We start from the raw sequence: 15,087 nt of genomic DNA, 5'->3' as shown, positions 1-15,087 counted from the left end.
TATGTTGTTGGCATTTGCAGAATGTCGAAGACACCAACCCAAGTTATATATATGGACCACATGGTGTGCAGACATCCTGCTTTAGGGTTGCAACAAAATATCTTTCAATTATTTAGAAAAGAAAAACGAGCAAATGAATAAAGTCCAATATGTATAAGCAGCTGATGACAGCAAGAGCTGGGACTGCCCAAGAACAAAACTTCCCTGGATTAACTCTACATTTAAAATTAGAAGCTCTAAGCTGCACAACCTAATTAATATATATATATATATATCACGTACGTTGACCTTCTAAATATGCAAAATTGCTGAGTTTCGTATACTATACAGAATTACATACCTGTTTCTGCAGACAAACATATAATAGTACCTTATAAACTTGTGATGTGATAATAAATTTAAGTGGTTAAAAACGTTTATCTTTACACCAAGGGTTCAACATTCAATATTTTGTTACTAAATTGATGAGAAGAGAAAAAGAGTAGCCTATTTTACCTAAGATGTGCCTTAGCTAAAGAGGGGTCATAATATATATCCTGTGTTTTAATTTTGTCAAACACAGCAAAGAAATTACTTCCATTTAGATTATATTTCTTATTGATTTGAGGTACCAAAGACGATTCTAGGATTTTGATTATTTACTTCGGGCTCAGATGGAATCACTTTGAATTATAACGGATTGATGCACATATGTTTCGTTAGATCTCTAAAATTAGATTGAATAAATGGTCTTTAAATTTAAAGTATATTACAGGTAATTAAGGCGAAAAAAAATTAGACATCTATAAAAGAAATTTCTCTTTAATTATTTCATTTATGCAGAAGGAGGGAGATTAGAATAGATAAGTTAATTTTCTTTATAAGTAATGGATTATGCAAAGAAGGAATCACCTCTTTTCCTCTCAAATATTTCACACACTTTCATGGAGTTGAACCAAAATTTCTATAGTTTAATAAATGAGGACGAATCCTCAGTTCCACCTCTAGTATTGCCAGCTTGCTAGCCACCAGTTTATGACCATTAGAAATATTGAAAAATAAAAGTTTAAAATGTCTAGGTTTATCGAACAAAACAAGCCACTCATCAAATTACCAAAACAATGACCTATTGGATGGATTCATGTCACTGCTTTTTTTATACAAATTTTGAAATATGTTTTTTTAGATCCATTTTATAATGTATTTCAACGATCCGTACTGTTTATCATTTAGGTTTTCCTCAATGATCATGTCTATTTAAAATTACTCAAATCTAAACGACCATTGGATAAAGGATTTAGAAATTCTTTTGTAGAACTGCATTTGTCTAATCTTTCACTACAAATTAATGTCTTAATGATTTTAGATTTGTCTAATTTTTTCTAAGGATCATTTATGAATGATGTTCTAAAAGGTAGACATTTTCAATAGTTAAAATACATTATAAAGTAAGCCTCACAAAAGTGTGTGTAAAAAATTATTGAAAAAAATGTGGTGTTACGGAGCTGTCCCTTATTTATATATTTATATATACATATATATTATATATATTACAAAAATAGATTCATATAAAATCTAGTTACCTCAGATAGCTACACTTTGTGTATTCTTGATGCGTAACCATTCTCCTTTATATTTATTCTCTTTAACAAATAACAACTTTGATAGAAAGGCACGTCGGATCTTTAGCTCAATCAGACTCTTTTGTTTGTTATCGTTTGACATTGCAAAATCCAAAACCCTCCTCCTCGGAACCTCACTCCATTTATCCACCAGATTCATGGGACTTCTTGCCCTCCAACCTATAACTTAACTTCAACACCTCTCAATCTTCTTCTCTTGTTCTTCTTCATCACCAATAACACCAAGGTATGTTTTTTTGTGCTTTGTTGTTTTGTTTTATGAAACTTGTACATAAGTATAAGAAAAATGTTCTCTTGTCAAACTATCTATCTAGTACCGTAAAATGCATGATATAGGATAAATGTTCCCTTATCACAATGTCTGGCTCCACAACATGGCAAGAGAACTTCACTTTACTCTACAAATTATGAATCTGATACTAAATTGATCTGTTCCTTTTACGTTTCCTTAACCAATTTGGCTTCAGGGGTGTAGCCATGAATTTACTTTTTAATCGTAGTTTGATGGGATCGAAATCAAACAAGGAAGACAAAGATGCAATAAGTTACTTGGAGGAACCAAGAATTGTGGAGCTGAGAACAGCTTGCTTTTGGTCAGTTCTGGTGAGTGTGGCAGGAGCACTCATGTTAGGGTGGTGGGAGTACCAGTATCATCCTGCAAATAGGCAGCTGTGGATGGTGCCCTTCGGTCTCATCCTATTTGCTACCCCAGCCATCGTTTGGTTCTCAGTTGTGGCCTCCGATCTCTGTAACCAGAACGACGATCATGTCACAAGAGTGAGTCAACCGCTTCACCCGCTCAATGGCTCGGTGGTTCCGGCCAAAAAACATGAGCAATGGGGTAACCATGTGGATCATGTATAGTTTTTAAAATATATATAAGGCCTACCTACAATTTGTTAACATGCGTGGAGTTTTTTAACAAGAGATTTATAAGAGCCATCTAGATTCCACGTATATGATTGAGATTCAGATATTATGTTAAGGAACCTGGAACTATATATGAATATTTTTTTTGTGGTTTTTCTTGATTGAGAATCAAATTAGTAGTATGATTTAGTTTTGGTACAGTTGCTGTGGTAAGTTTACGAACCACTTCACTTTTAGTTTTCATTTATTTAACAAAAAAATATTTAAAATAGTTATCGAACCAGTCTTTAATTTTTCTCTCTAGAAACTATTTAACGGCATTTGTAATCAATTTAAAAATCAGAAACAAGGAGATTGGGTGGGATAAGTCTGAGGTTTGTGCAGTTATAATTTTATCATTGACTCATTGTTAAATAATTAAAAAGAAAACTAACTAAAAGTCTTAAAAAACTTTAATTTTAATGAAAAATAACAAAATAAAGGTGCAAGTGAATAGTACCAAGAGTGACTTTTCAAGGTAAAAATGTCATTTTCGTTAAAAATGAACAATACTGGAAGTGTTTCATTAAGATTCCCATAATTTAAAAGGTTAGAGAGCTGTTTGAATCAAGTTTATGTTATAAACTATAATATGTAGGGGTTAAGATGTTGCCTTCCCCAGTATTGCATGGTTCCAAATAGTATTAATACTCACAAATATAAAAACTTCCCGGGAATCTTCCCTTTCGTTCGTGTAACCACTCGCAAAACAACACGTATCAGGTAAACTTAAATATCGCACCTCTGTCCCCTTATAAGAGCATTCTCAATGGATGTCTCTACTTATGAACTCCTACCACCATTTTTAAGTACTCGTTTAAAGATTTAAAGAGAATCTTTGTGTTCCTAAATAAATATTGCCTATAATAGGAGAGTCCTTATAGTAGAATTCTTAAAATTAAGGTTTTGTTGCAGTCTTATTTAGAATAGGAATGTGATTGTGTAAATCCTAGGAAATATGAGAATGTATCTTATATTCCTATTAGGATTAGATTACCTATTAAATGTTGTAATCCTAAAGGGAAAGGTTTTACCCTTCCTACTACTATAAATAAAGGCACAATGGGGTGAGATAACACACACCCACAATTACACATCTCTCTATTCTTCTCTCTATTGCCGCACCCCCTCTCTCTCTCTCTAAGGCCTTCATAATTGTTCAGTAAATTATGTCTATAACACGTTATTAGCACACTCTTGACGCTACGCTAACAAGAGAGTTTGATCTTCAATTTGGAGAGTATTACGGTTTAATCATTTTTTTCATGATTAATTTTATTTTATTAAATTGATCTACACGCTATTGATTCAATTTAATTTTTCCATGTTGAACGTAATACAACGCATTGGAGAATTCCGGCTTTCAAGAAGGATCTTCTACAAATTCAAAGGCTTTTGTTGTTTTCTGCTACTCAGGTACACTTAAAATAAAGGAAGATATTTGAAACAACCCATGAAGCATGAAAACATTCCCCATGATGCAGGAACCCCCTACATTTATATTTACCTTCCGATATATATATTGTATATGTTCATATATTGGTCAATATATATATTTGTTTCATACATTACGCAATAATTGCTATGTGGAATTTGTGAGTCAAAGTATTCAATTAAATTAGAAGCATGTTTCGGGTTTTCCTAAACCCTAAAGGATTTGAAAAAACCCTAAAGGATTTGAAAAAAAAAATGGGGGAATCAGGACATGGTGCGGCACACCACCGCACCATCATTGTGCAAATAATCACCAGGCCTAGGCCTGGATTTTACCTCGGTAGGGCCTGCAGCCCTGAGCCTATGCACACTGGCCTTGGCCCGCAACCATCCAACCTGCCCAATTGTTTGGGCTGTCCTCCCATACACACGTTGCAACCTTTTTGGTTGCTGGGTTTTGTTGCTCTGGCCCGCATACATATAGCCAGCATATGCTGGGCTTGTCACTGCGCCATCCATACCCAAGCCCGTGACCTGCAGTCACTATGGGGCTGCTTTCACGCAACCAGCCTTCGCTAGGATCCCTGTGACAACCCACAGGCCAGCTTGCGCTAGACCTGTCCGTGCACTCCCTTGTGGCCCAAAACACGACCCAGCTGCGGCTAGGGTCTCACATTCCTCACCCGTGGCCTGCAGCCACCACCAAAGGAACATTTGGGCCTCGCCTTATGCTTAAGGCATCCAACCCGTGCCTCTTAACCCCCGACATTAAGCCCAATTATTTTTGGGGCTCTATTTTCGATCCAATAATATTATTTTAATATTATTTTGCTTCTACGATCGACCCCGAATGGTCTTGATCTATTGAATTAATTAAAAGTGACCTGCAGTCCATTAATCTGATAATGAATTCAAAATTATTGACCTGAAGATCACTTTTGAACATTAACGATTCAATAATTTATTTCTCTTCTTTGAACCGTCACATACTTTCGTAGTAACGAAGCTCTCACACTTGAGTTCCCAAAGACAACTCAAATCCACTACACTAAGTTAGTATATTGCATTCTGAGTTTCTTGCAGGAACCTCTCCTTTATGAACTAAACGTTCATAAACTAAATTGAACCTGTAGTTTTAAATTTAGTGCCTTTGAAACCCGAAGATTTCATAAAACAATACACTCATGACAACCCGACGTTTTTCATGAAAACCATGTCTTAGAACTCGAATGTTCTAACTTTGATGCTTATGGATGATTCATTCCCATAACACCAATCACAATCTTGTTCCCTCAAATTCAGTGGATTGTCGAACCGTCACAAGTTTGATTTTCCTGATTTGGACGTTTTCTAATAGAAACCACTTTAGGTGGGGTACAAGACGTGAATCTCCACTTGACTATCAAGAAGCTGAGAAACCATTGATGCCAACAATGGCAAGGAAAAGCTGAATAAGCCTCCGCCATAATCTTCATTCGAAGACTTATGCTCAAAGCATTACAAATGGAAATACTCTCCGAACGAGGATTCCATAGCTCTTTGGCTCGCTTTTATAGACCGTCTAATCATGAAAGAAATTGCCCGCAGCAAACCATGATTACGTCCATGAATGAGTACAATTCTAAATTTTATAAATCCGATCGAATCTTGACTGGAGAATACTTTTCACGTCATTCCATGTTTCCAACTCGCTCCTAAAGCAGCAGTGTAGAAAGTGAAAATTTACTAAATTCTCGGATCTGATTACTACCACAAACGTGAGAGAAATGTATGGATCCAGTTCGGCTGAAGTCTACCGAATGGCTCGACCCAGTTCGGTCAAAACCTAACCAAATGGTGATGCACTGGTTCGGCAGGGATACACTGAATGACATATTCTTTCACAATACAATTTCGAGTTTGTGTTCACAAACATATAGTATAATCAGGGCCTGCCAAGGTGTGGCATCATGCCCGAAGCATGATCCTTGGTACATAAGACCTAAAACTTCAAGAATAAGGGATAATATTCTCGAACCTTAACCCTGCAAGAATCTACTCTCGTCTTGATGGAATAGATCATTGGTTATGCACCTGTTCGTGTGCCTACTAATGTTGTTGAGGAGTACCATTCTAGTAGTCAATATGTGAGATTGATTTTGCTCCACCGAACATCGTTGGTAGAGCAAAATTTCGACATGGATGGCCTTATTGGCCGAATCCCCTTAGTAAATTTACTTTGTGAACATTTTTCCATGTTCTTGGATTCAAGTTTGGTGTATGTTTTACTTATGGATAATCTTATTGATATTGTCATTGAATATGAGTTAATTGAATCATGTTTCTTAATAAATGTGACCAATTCAATTAAACACGTGATTAGGTAGGAATGTGGGAAAGTTAGTTGTCTGGATGAATGCGTACTACGCACACTAACTTTACACCTAAATCACATCTTTAACAACGACTTCAAGTCTATCCAACCTGATTAAGAGCATTGGCACGCTCCTCGTTGTATGAATGATACTGAATTATCATTTAAAGGACCTTAAATTCTTCCTGACGTTGAGTTTTTAAGGATATTCGAGATGATAATGATCATAAATGAAACCACTGAAGAAAATAGAGTGAAATATCTTTGCACCACCTCCAAAAATGAGCCAGAAGCTTTGATTTAGGGCCAATGGGTTGTCTCCCAACTGGGAATACACCACATGTGGCCGGCCTATAGCCTTGTGATTGAGCAGTTTACTTGCTTTGGCACAACCTTTTGGGACACTTAGGTCGAACAATGATGCTACAACGCATCTCCTTATCTGAAGTAAGGATTTTGTGCCTACAAGCACACTTTGCCAATCCTGCTCATTAGGGAAATTGATTTTCTATATCATTTCTTGCAAAGATACGACACGACTCCATTTTCGCAGTGGATTCAATGGAATATATGTGGACTAATCCAACCAAAATGCGGACCATATAAATATTTATGGTTTTGGTTGATGAATCGACAAACTGGTCACATGTTTGTCCACACACATTACTGCTAAACCTCTTAGCCGATTAAGGGTTCACCACCCTACTTATCCCTTAAGGTCTGGAAGACTAGATAATGCTAGAGAGTTTATATCGACAGTTTTCGATAAAGTATTGCATGTCATTTTGGGTTTTTAATTGAACATCGCATTCCCATGTTCACCCCAAATAGCCTAGCCTAGCGATCATAAAGTGCAATTTAAATGATCGCCCGAATTTTGGTAAACGTACCAAGTTTTCGGTCTTTGCCTAGGGCTATGCAATCTTGCACGCAGCTATGTTGGTCCGCCTTGAGGCTCATTGCCACCCAACCTATATGACCTTACAGTTGGTTACTGGGTACGAACCTGACGACTTTCGTATTTACGCATTTGGGTACGCATTCCATGTGCCAAGTTGCGCCACCGCAACGTACCACCATGGGTCCTCAAAGAATGATGTGTATCTTTTGTCGATCATGATTCTCCTTCACACTAGCTCTCTTCGAGCCTTTGCACACGATCTCTTTACCGCTTATTTGCGGGTTGTCACTTTAATGAGACAGTCTTCCCGCCGTTAGGGGGAGATAAGAACGTCAACGTTCCTGTAGAACGGCGTGAATTTGCATGGACATTGCCCACTATGTCTCATCTCGATCCCTATACCGCACAAGTATGATAAGCAAGTGCGACGAATTCTAGATTTCAGAATGTTGCTTCAGATGCATTCCTCTGATCTAGCTAAAGTGACGAGATCATATACCAGCTGCAAACATGCCTGCAAGGATAGACGTACTTAACGGATGTCGAGTCAACATAGCAGTGACAATGTAGAACTGATTGGACAACTAAAGTTACAATCCAGGTCAAATTCCTTACCAAAGTGTGTATTGGACCTGTAGTTCCTACACTGCCCAAGGTAACCCTGTTGAGTTACAAGTGGGAAAGGAAACGTTATGAGATGAATGAAATAGTGCGATATGATGCACGCCTTACGACGTAAGGTTTCTCTCAAAACGTCATGTGATTGATAGCAGCATTATGAAATGTGGTTAGTATTTCTCCATGGGGATATAAATAAGGAGATTTACGTGTAAGTTTCCAAAGAATTACATGGACTGGTTCAAATAGTTCCAAACCACGGAACACCCTCTTAACTCGTTTTGAGGTGTTCACTTATGGATTGAAAAATCCGACGGATGTGCTATACCCATCTAAGTGATTATTTGATTAGTCAAGGATATGAATTATGCCCTTGCGTGTTAAACTATGAAGTCTTATTCCAAATTGCTAGAGTTACAGTTTATGTCGTTAACACGAATCTCACTAAGACTCTGGAAGAGCTTGAGAAAATTGCCTCGCACCTGAAGATGGAATTTGAGATGAAGGATCTTGGGAAAACTCGTTTATGCCTTGACCTGAAGTTAAAGCATTGTTCTGACGGTATTTTAGTCTACCAGTTGAACTACACCCGGAATGTGTCACCTTTAAGTATACCCATGATCGTCCATACGTTATATGCAAATGAGACTCTTGAAGAGTCTGTGGAATCCGAAATTCCATATCTAAAAGTTCAACTTTGCACTTCGTTGTACTTAGCTCATTGTATTTAGACAAGACATCTCCTTCGTTGTTGATCTTGGTAAAGATGAAGCACCGTGCCTACACGCAACCACTGAATTGGTATTAAAGACATACCCTGAAGGTATTACGTGGGCAAATCTCAACGCATCTTGAGCGGATCTAACCCCCCTGATTCTCGAAATGATGCTTGCCTTGTTTGTTATGCTGACGCTGGTTACTTATCAAACCCGCACAAGGTAAAATCCCCGAATGGTTATGTCTTTACCGTTAGGGATATCGCAATATCTTGGAGGTCCACGATATGACCCTAGTTGCGAAATCTTCGAATCGTTCCAAGACTCACCTTACTTCACTATGTCATAAGTGAGACATGGTTAGGAGTTCTTGTTGAGCATATTCGAAGTACTTGCTATATTTTCATTCATTGTTGAGTCCTAACGACGATCCATGAAGATTATGCCACATGTATCAACCTGACCAAGCCATGATACATCAACGAAGTCAACACCAAGACATATTATGTCTACATCTACATTAGCAAAGCATCAGGAGATTGAAGTCATGCAAACCGATCCTAGACAACCTTGCCGACCTCTACACGATGTCACTGCCGAAGTCAACCTTCCAGAAGCTTGTCCGAGGAATTGGTATGCCTAACTACTCATATGCAATGCTTGTAGTTCTCATTTGGAAGTTATGTCAAACTCAGGGGGAGTATCCAGAAGTATACTCACTTGATATTAATGTACTCTTTTTCCCTACGAATAGGAGCATTTTTCCCACTGGGTTTTTGCTACCTAACTAGGTTTTAATGAGGCACCCATCCTGGGCTGATCATACCCTTGAGAGCTCTTCTACTTGCATCCAAAGGACGTATAATTTTGACTTAATGCAACTTCTCACTTTTCTCCTTAGACTATGGGTTTTTCTCCCATCTTGGGTTTTACCATAACGAGGTTTTGTGAGTTTTACTTTTTATGCATTCTTCCGTTGATTTGAGACTCGCATTTGCCCATTGTGCCGACGACTTCATCAACTGTACTTACTTCATCAATGAAGACTTGATGCGCCATTTACTTGAGTATTTACACACTCAAGGGGGAGTGTTGCAGTCCTATTTAGAATAGGAATGTGATTGTGTAAATCCTAGGAAATATGGGAATGTATCTTATATTCCTATTAGGATTAGATTACCTATTAAATGTTGTAATCCTAAAGGGAAATGTTTTACCCTTCCTACTACTATAAATAAAGGCACAATGGGGTGATATAACACACACCCACAATTACACATCTCTCTATTCTTCTCTCTATTGCCGCACCCCCTCTCTCTAAGGCCTCCATAATTGTTCAGTAAATTATGCCTACAACAGGTTTTACAATTTTATGTGATAATTTTATTAAGTGCACATTTTTTATTTATGTTAACATTATGTTCTTGTAAAATATTTTTGTGAACATTTTAACCAAAAAAAATTCAAATTCTGACACTAATTTTTTTTTTTCTTCACAAAAACGTAACTAGAATGAGTGAATTGAGTACGAATGAATTGAGAATAGGAGATGAAGTTGTGGTAAGTTTTGGTTATATAATTTGGTATTTATAGGAATGATGAGATAACAAATGAAAGAGTAACCCAAATTGAAAATATTAATATTCCAACTGGGGCATTATGAAAAGAGAAAACAAAAGAGCTTGAAAACCAACATGAGAGAGTAACCTAAATTGAAATGGTTATCTAATTGGAACTGTTAATCTTTCAATGGTAAAAAAAAAATTGAAAAGCAAGAATCAATCTAGACCCTCCATTTTAAACGGTTGAAAAGAAAAGAAAAAAAAAGACAAGGTCATGTGATTGGGACAAACGCTTGCTTTTCTACTTAAATTGTCCTATTGAGTCCACCATTTCAGTACCTATTGAGTTCCTATATGTGGGTACATACACCAAGTATCCGGTGAGTCCCTATATATACTTTAAGGACTCACTTTTCGATCTATTAGAGATTCATTTTGTCCCTATATTTGTTTTATACTCATTTTATACGATGATTATCCATATATAGGGACTCCACTGAAGATTCTCTAAGAGCTGGGACTAAGTACTCACGCTACCTGAAACTTGTTTGGCTTGTTTTTAGTTACGGTTTTTGGAACTTGATTTTAATTTCACTTTACTCCCTGTAATTCAAAAGTCACAATTTTACTCTCTGAAATTCCTAGTTCACACCACTTTGGCTCCTAACACTCGATTTTGATCCCATTTTGTCCCCTGAAATTTGAAGGTCGTCTCTATAAAATTCTAAATTCGCTCCACATTATCTTAAATCTATTAATTTCTTATGTGAGTTTGATTTGGGTGCGCCAAGCTAATCATATTTTTTTTTCATCTCTTCAATTTCTTTTAAACTTAATATTCTCTTATTGTTGGATGTCAACACATAATCGAGATTTATAATCAAATTTGTTGCACAAGTGGTACAATTTTATTGTGTTTTAGGTTCCACATATGTTTCAGGAGTCGACCTATAAGTTTCAGGGAGGAGAGAGAGTCCACAAGTCAAATGGAACGCATTTTAAGTTTCAATGAATAAAGTAGTGATTTTTGAGTTACAGAAGGCAAAGTGAGATCAAAATAAAATTCCAACAGCATAGCTAAAAATAAGCCAATTTTTTTTTGGTGAAGATTAACCGGTAAAATTGAAAGAAAGAAGAGAGGGAGGAAGTTAATCAAAACTTCCTTTAACCAGTGATGCACATATACGCCTTGATTTATGATCAGAAAATATTTGGTGATAACATAAACCCAGTTTTCAGCCAACTGGACATCCAAATTATCACCCCAAGTGCACATGAACATCCCATGCACTGTGAATGAGTTACTGGAAATCACAATTTCCGGCAACGAATAGTTCGAGGAAGTAGAGCAAACTTAGCTACACATCAATATAGATTTATGAAGATTTCAGTATAATATCTTTGACGCGACTACTTCAACACGGCTTCTTTCCCCGTATCCAAGAGATTGGGTACACATAGTTTGGACGAGGGGCAAAAAATGGAGCAGAAAAACTACCTGTAGAACAATTGATGCGTTGCAAACTGAGTTTTCCTGTTAGGTCTGAAGCCAACATATAAAAATAAAAAACAAAAACCACGACTCAAATTTAGATCCTCTCCTAACTAAAAGACTAAGTTGACTAAATTGGCCACGGGGTAACACATCTTTTTAGACCCAATGCGACCAGTATGTATGAGTCTGTAAAAATATTTAAACGGCTGGTGGGAGGTAAAAGTATGGGAGTTCACCAAGCATCAAACATCAGTATCTGAAAGTGTTGGAAATTCCAGTCCCCGAAGAGCAGGTACGTTGTCTAAATCCTGTTTTGAGAACAGTGGTAACAGCCACAGTGCCTTCTTCGTGCCGAAAACCTACAGGGTGGGGAAAGAGTTAAAAATCATCAAATGTCCGATGGAAGAAGGACTTACATACAGGGGGAGAGAGAGAGAGAGAGAGAGAGAGTACCACCTGCTCAAAATTCTTCTTCCTGCCCAGGTCATACTTCCATCCGATTGCTCCTCTCTTTTCATGAACCTGAAACATTGTTTCAAATAGTGGCATATAATTATACGATCTAATAAGACATGATAAATATGTGGCATTATAAAATTCCTCGTAGATTCAGATTACTTTGAAAATTTGGATCATTTTAGGCAACTACAGCAAATTCTTATTTTACAATGCATGTAAAAAGAATTCATAAAATTAATACAGAAACTCAAGCAGAAGGTAATAACCAAATGAACAAAACTTCATTAGGTAATTCAGGTCTCAAATGGTAAGTGCAATCTGCAAAAATATTCATAAATCTCAAAATTGGTAAAAAGAAAGTAGCAGTTGAGTGTATTACCTCAACTGTAGTGGTGTTGCTAGACAGAAGGGACGCATGCATAACGACAAAACAAAGAAGACTCAGTGCAAAGGCTAAATTAAGTACTGCAACATGGTAAACAATCTGTAAGAAACAAGTAAACAATGAAAGCAGAACCAATGATTTACTCGGTGGAATATTACCAAAAGCCAAAAAAACGACTGCAAGATGGCCAGGAGATTCGGAATGATCCATGGCTTCAGAGAAAAAATCGATAAAATTTGGCAGCAAAACTAAGGTATCCATCGTCGTTTCCAGAAATGTATAAAGCTTTCAAGGCACAAACAGAAACTGGAAAGAGTGAGCAAAAACAAAAGGAGAATAAAATAGCCAATTATCCCCACTTTTAATTTATTTGCACACCAGAAGGTATTTATTTCATAATCAATTGTCATTTCCCATATCTCTATACCACCCCCACTTCCCCCAACGCACACACACGTCAAAGAAAACTCAAACATCTCCAGTTCCCAGCCCTAGATTTTGTGGGACTGGCGCCTTTGACAAAAAATTTGGTGGGGAAGGCAATCTACACAAAGTTCTTATTTCGTGACTGCAAGTAAATTAATATGAAAAGGAATATGGCATTACCAAGAAAAGAAGAAAAAACTTGTAGTTGCGTGCACCAACACAATTCACCACCCAAACACAATGGTGATCCATCTTAAGTACACATCTTTGACCTACAGAGCATATAAGAAAACAAAATTATTTTCTTTATCACTTAATAGACAGTTTCACTGATCGCTGAATGTAAACAATATATGTATTGTCAACGTTAGCAGAAAGTTGCTTACAGACAGAGCAATGATGGCATCGTGGTGGCTTGCCATTTTGGCATGGACTACAATATTGTACTTGTGGTCGTCTTTCTCCTCCACCTGAAGATTGTGTTGAAGTGAAAGCCTCGGGTTCGATATTTTCTGACAAAGTCAGAGAACTACCAGCCTCCAAATTTTCCTCATCTATAAGAGGTTTCCAATTTTCCGGAACAGAACCAGGGTCTTTAAAGACTACCATAAAGTAACTCCACAATAACATTACAAGCTGCAACCACAAATGGAAATTGAAAACGAGGGCCAAACTCAATAGTTAATTTTCTTTCAAATTAATATTTCTACTCAATTCTGCTTTCTCAGAAGTCATACACAAATAACATTATTTAACAATGTAGTTTCTCTTTACAGTTTGCTATAACAAGATTGAAAAAAATTCTACATGACAAGAAATCAACATTCACTCCCTTAAAATCTGTCAATGGCAGTGTGTTGAGAATGCGTCCCATATTGATGAGAGGATGGACCTTGCATGTGTTTATAAGTAAATTGGGCTACTCCCCATATTGCCAATTGGTTTTATGGTGGAACCTAAACTTTCTTCATGATATTAGAGCAAGCTGCCCCACATGTGAAGCCCAACGGCCATACACACTCCACGTCACCCAATTCGTATTGTCCACGCGTTTGGCCTGAAAATTCGTCACATGTAAGGGGACGTGTTGAGAATGCGTCCCACATTGATGAGAGGATGGACCTTGCAAGTGCTTATAAGTAAGTTGGGCTACTCCCCATATTGACAATTGGTTTTATGGTGAAACCTAAACTTTCTTCAAAACTCCCATGGGTTCTCGATATAAGTATCAAATGTACCTCTCTACTTACTATGTTTTTGAGAGGAGTTGTATACCAGCAAGCAAAACTGAACCCGATATTGATTTGTCTCCCCAAACTTCGGGTCTCATTTCAAATTCAAATCTTATTAGCTCGTCAGACATTCGAGACCAACTTCGTCCAAGCTCATCCATTAATCTAAATTAGTAAATTGTTCAAACTAAACTAAATTGTGCCCATTGCAGCAGCTATCAGTCTAATTGATGTACCAAAACGCTATCTAACCATATCAATCAACTGGAATTAACACACAACCCACAAAACAAAAAACAAACCCTTTTTGCAAAATAAAAAGTGGGTTGTTTATTATTTCTAATTTTCCAAATACCCTTCAATTAAAATTCAAATACAGCAGAAAAAGAAAAAAAAAAGAAAAAAAAAAAGAGAAAACTTGAAGCATCCATGACTGAACAAGTTGAGAATTACCAGAATATGGAACATTACGATGATGAAGAAAGCTAGAAACGAGTGGACCCCGCCGTGGAGCAGCTTGGGTCCCCAAGTGACGACGACGACGGCATAGTAGGAGACGGAGATGATGGCAGCAACGAGGAGGATCATGAAGTAGCCGATGACTTTGAGGCCGGAGCAGAGCCTGAAGAGGTTTATCTTCATTCCGGGATTGGTTGGGATTCGGAACGGCCGAGATATGCCGATTGGGAACTGGGGGAGGGTGATTGGCCGCCTGGTTCGCGGTGGGAAGAGGCGTTTCCAGATGTCAGGAGCCAGAATTAAGGTGTTCCGGGATTTGGAGTTGGAAGTGGTGAGGGACTTTGCTGAGTGAAAAGTCGACTTCTGCTCTGACTTTTACTCCAACAGTAGTAACTGAGTTTGGTACTTCGGGCGTGTCGGAGGATCTGTCACAAACTCATTCCACCGTTTCAGTTCTCTCTTTCTTTCTCGAGGAATGCTATTCATAGGATGGATTTGTATCACATTTTCATACTA

The 15,087-nt window shown here is 37.4% G+C and overlaps 1 protein-coding gene across 3 annotated transcripts; it reads right to left on the bottom strand.

The window, feature by feature from the left end:
• Positions 1-11,459: 11,459 nt before the first annotated feature.
• Positions 11,460-15,046, bottom strand: LOC126627766 (probable protein S-acyltransferase 12). 3 transcript variants are annotated; one of them, XM_050297313.1, is made up of 7 exons: positions 14,566-15,046; positions 13,267-13,516; positions 13,061-13,152; positions 12,613-12,739; positions 12,449-12,467; positions 12,067-12,132; positions 11,460-11,969 (listed from the first exon to the last, which is right to left on the bottom strand). In XM_050297313.1, exons 1-7 carry the CDS (start codon positions 14,752-14,754, stop codon positions 11,912-11,914), a joined length of 801 nt encoding a protein of 266 aa, XP_050153270.1. In that variant the 5' UTR covers positions 14,755-15,046; the 3' UTR covers positions 11,460-11,911. The 3 variants fall into 3 exon arrangements, with proteins under 3 accessions (XP_050153270.1, XP_050153268.1, XP_050153269.1); XM_050297311.1 differs by having other exon boundaries at positions 12,449-12,534; positions 14,566-15,045; XM_050297312.1 differs by lacking the exon at positions 12,613-12,739 and having other exon boundaries at positions 12,449-12,553.
• Between the last annotated feature and the right edge of the window lie 41 nt (positions 15,047-15,087).

The sequence above is a fragment of the Malus sylvestris genome, chromosome 7, assembly GCF_916048215.2.
Source record: "Malus sylvestris chromosome 7, drMalSylv7.2, whole genome shotgun sequence".
Lineage (NCBI taxonomy): Eukaryota > Viridiplantae > Streptophyta > Magnoliopsida > Rosales > Rosaceae > Malus > Malus sylvestris.
Note: the sequence above shows the minus strand (reverse complement) of the source record. Positions and strands in the feature narration are given on the sequence as shown.